At 57.5% G+C, this 2,860-nt stretch overlaps 3 protein-coding genes across 3 annotated transcripts, besides 2 other annotated features; all 3 read right to left on the bottom strand.

The window, feature by feature from the left end:
• Nucleotides 1–196: 196 nt before the first annotated feature.
• Nucleotides 197–256: a microsatellite.
• Nucleotides 257–374: 118 nt separating this feature from the next.
• Nucleotides 375–391: a microsatellite.
• A 42-nt stretch (nt 392–433) lies between these two features.
• On the bottom strand, nt 434–1,552 carry TraAM80_10306 (trans-sialidase; the record flags this gene model as incomplete). Its single annotated transcript, XM_029386937.1, has 1 exon — nt 434–1,552. The coding sequence occupies one exon, from the start codon at nt 1,550–1,552 to the stop codon at nt 434–436; it is 1,119 nt and encodes a 372-aa protein (XP_029233205.1).
• A 55-nt stretch (nt 1,553–1,607) lies between these two features.
• TraAM80_10305 (trans-sialidase) lies at nt 1,608–2,273 on the bottom strand (the record flags this gene model as incomplete). The annotated part of the gene is made up of 1 exon (XM_029386936.1): nt 1,608–2,273. The coding sequence occupies one exon, from the start codon at nt 2,271–2,273 to the stop codon at nt 1,608–1,610; it is 666 nt and encodes a 221-aa protein (XP_029233204.1).
• Nucleotides 2,274–2,332: 59 nt separating this feature from the next.
• TraAM80_10304 (uncharacterized protein) lies at nt 2,333–2,767 on the bottom strand (the record flags this gene model as incomplete). Its single annotated transcript, XM_029386935.1, has 1 exon — nt 2,333–2,767. One exon carries the CDS (start codon nt 2,765–2,767, stop codon nt 2,333–2,335), a length of 435 nt encoding a protein of 144 aa, XP_029233203.1.
• Nucleotides 2,768–2,860: the final 93 nt, after the last annotated feature.

Here is a 2,860-nt window from a genome sequence, read left to right as displayed (position 1 = left end):
GCGATCCCACCCGGCCTCCGATTCCTCAAAAAGACGGCCCCGCAATTCGCCTGGACGCAGTGGACGGTTGCACAGAACGACGTTCGTCACCGTCAGCTGGCGCAGTCCCGGCCTCCCGAGCCACACGCACACGCGGCAGCAGCACGCCCCGTCCGCGGAGGACAACGAACGACAAACGACGTTACAAACGACTCCCACAAAAAACAAAAACAAAAAACAGTGAGAATAATTGAAAAAAAGAAAAAAGAAAAAAAAAGGAGAACGCGGCAGAGCGCGGCTGCGGTGTGGACCGCTGCGAGCTCATGTCCTCCCTGGTCGCAATAAAAACAAAACAAAATTAATCGTCCTCCGTGAAGAGGAATTTATTCCCGGCGGTGTGTGTGTGTGTGTGCGGGAGAAGGCGCACATGCCCCGCACAGAGACCGCACACTTCTCACAGTGCCGCAAACGCCCACACGCCCAACAGAAGCAGCGGCAGCAGCACTTGTTTCGCACCGCCACATCCATCCGCGTGTTTGTCTTCCAGTTGCGCCACTATTTTAGTCTCAATCTCCCTTTCCAAGGGCCTCCGCTCCGTGGCCACGGCCTTGTGAGGAGTCGACGAGAGCGCAGACTCCGGCACGGTTTGGGGTGAAGTGTCGCTCGCATGGTTACTGGAAGTTTCTTGAACTCGAGCAGAACCCCCGCCTTGTGGTTTCGCATCTTCCGGTGCTGGAATGGAAACTTTTCTCATGTGAAGGGCACTAATCTCCGTGCCACCCAACGGGCGGTTGTACAGCAGAACGTTCGTCACCGTCACACGGTTCACATCGCTCGCTGTCCCTTCTGTGACGCCGCCGTCCCCGCCAATGTAGAAGTGTGAGATCGTGCACGGCTTCGTTTCGCACTGCAGTGCCGCTTGTGAGCTCCCCACACGCTGGCCGTCAACGTACACGGAGCCCTGGCTGTCGCCCTCCCGCACGATCGCCACGTGGTATTTTTTATTTAGCTCCCACGTGCTGGTGCGATCGCCTCCATTTCCGCCCTTGCAAAGCACACTCCACTGCCTGTCCTTCGTGTACGACAGACCCAAAAGCACAGTGCTGTCGTTCAGCCTCACGCCCAACAGAGGAATTGGGCTGTTGGCCGCCTCCGGCACCGCGTGGATCGTCACCGTCGCCATAAGAGTGAAGTTGTAGTTCGCAAAGTGGTACCGCTGATTCTGCCCCTGTTTGCTCACCGGCCATTCCGCCCACGAACCACGCCCTTTGAACCTCACGCCCCCATTGCCAGTCCCCTCCGTGCTTGCCAGTTCTCCACTCATTACAGTGGCGTTCACCCCGAGGTACTCGTCCTTCCATTGGCCCTCTGCAAAAGAGCCGGCCAAATACCCAACCAGCCCTTCAGTGGGCACCGCTTTGTTGCAGCCCGCGCCAGGAGAGGCAGCTGCACCAGCCTCCGTTGGAAGGCACAACTGCTTGACACGTGCATCCACTTCCTTCCATGTTTTCACCACCTTCTTTATCTGCTCCAGCTGCTCCGTCAGGTGCGCAAGGTAAAGGCCCTCAGACATCCCCACAACACCACTCACTTCTACTGAACGCAATTCCTGCAAGGAGATCAGGTCCTCACTTGCCCCTAAACAGCAGGGCACTGCCGGCGGCCTGCTTATTTGCGTTGGGTATCGGCCCAACATCCACAATGTGGGCGGCGTCGGTGAGCCAAAGATGGAGTTGATCGCTTACGCTGCCGTTCAAATTCACCGGCAGGGTGACGAGCATCACGTCCCTTTCTTCAATCGTCGCGGTGATGAAGCCACTTTGATCGCCGGATCCCTCACGCTCAAGTGAGTTGCCCCATACGCGTGAAAGCGTCCCGAGCGCCTCCGCCCACGTCTTCCCCATATCGCTCGACTCGTACACCTTGCGGTAGCCCTCCTCACACGCAGTCATCATCAAAAGTCTCCCGCTCCCCCACTCCACGACGGCAGGACCCACGCACTCACCGGTTGTTATCCCCTGCGACACCCTCCAATCATTCTCCGGGTTACTGGAGTACATGATCAGCGAGACCGCCTTGTTCCCCTTCGTCACTGCATTTGCGGGAAATACGAGCGTACCGTTCTTCGTCACAATCCCCGCGCCACCGCCAAGAAAAAAAGCCTGAAACGATTCCTCCAGCGGTGGACTGAGCCCAGACTTAAAGGTGGGAGCCTTCCAACTGATTGTCTTCTTTTCCTGCTGATTCTTTTCAATTTCCCCAACAAGGAGCCAGGGGTACATCCAACTCGTCATTCGAGCATCCTCCGCAGAATTCCTCTCACTCTGGAAAAGAAGGTAGATCTTACTGCCATTCACAACTGGCGTGGGGTTGTAGAACTCCCTCTCCGCCACGTCCTCCGGCATCTTGACGGCACTTCCGGCAACTTGATGGCATCTTGCATCACTGAGGTATCACCGGTGCCGGGGAGTGCCCAGAGCGCACCTGATACAACGGGTTCAACGAGCTTCGCCAGGAGCGCTCTCTTTCTTTTCACATTTTCATCGCTGTTAGCTTGCGCGATGGCGACCACCTCACCATCCACCTCAACAACGGACGGAACGGTGACTAAAGTACCGGGTGACCTCTGAGACGCAGGCTGAGCCACCCCAGACGAGCCTCCTCCTCCTCCTCCTGCTCCTGGGCCCGGACCGACCACGTTCGCCTTGGCAAGCACGGCCCAACTGCTGCTGCATATCAGCGCGAACAGAAGCAGCAGCGCCGCAAAGTAAAACCGGGGCCGCGACATTTTTGGATGGTCGCTGCTCACTCCCTTCCCTCCTTCTGCCGGATCCGCTCAGACCGCGATGGCTGTGTGGGTGGTTGAACTTGACAGCAACAC

This window comes from Trypanosoma rangeli (genome assembly GCF_003719475.1).
Source record: "Trypanosoma rangeli strain AM80 chromosome Unknown Tra_15.4_contig_00887, whole genome shotgun sequence".
NCBI lineage: Eukaryota > Euglenozoa > Kinetoplastea > Trypanosomatida > Trypanosomatidae > Trypanosoma > Trypanosoma rangeli.
The sequence above is the reverse complement of the archived record's forward strand: the minus strand, read 5'-3'. Positions and strand labels throughout refer to the sequence as shown.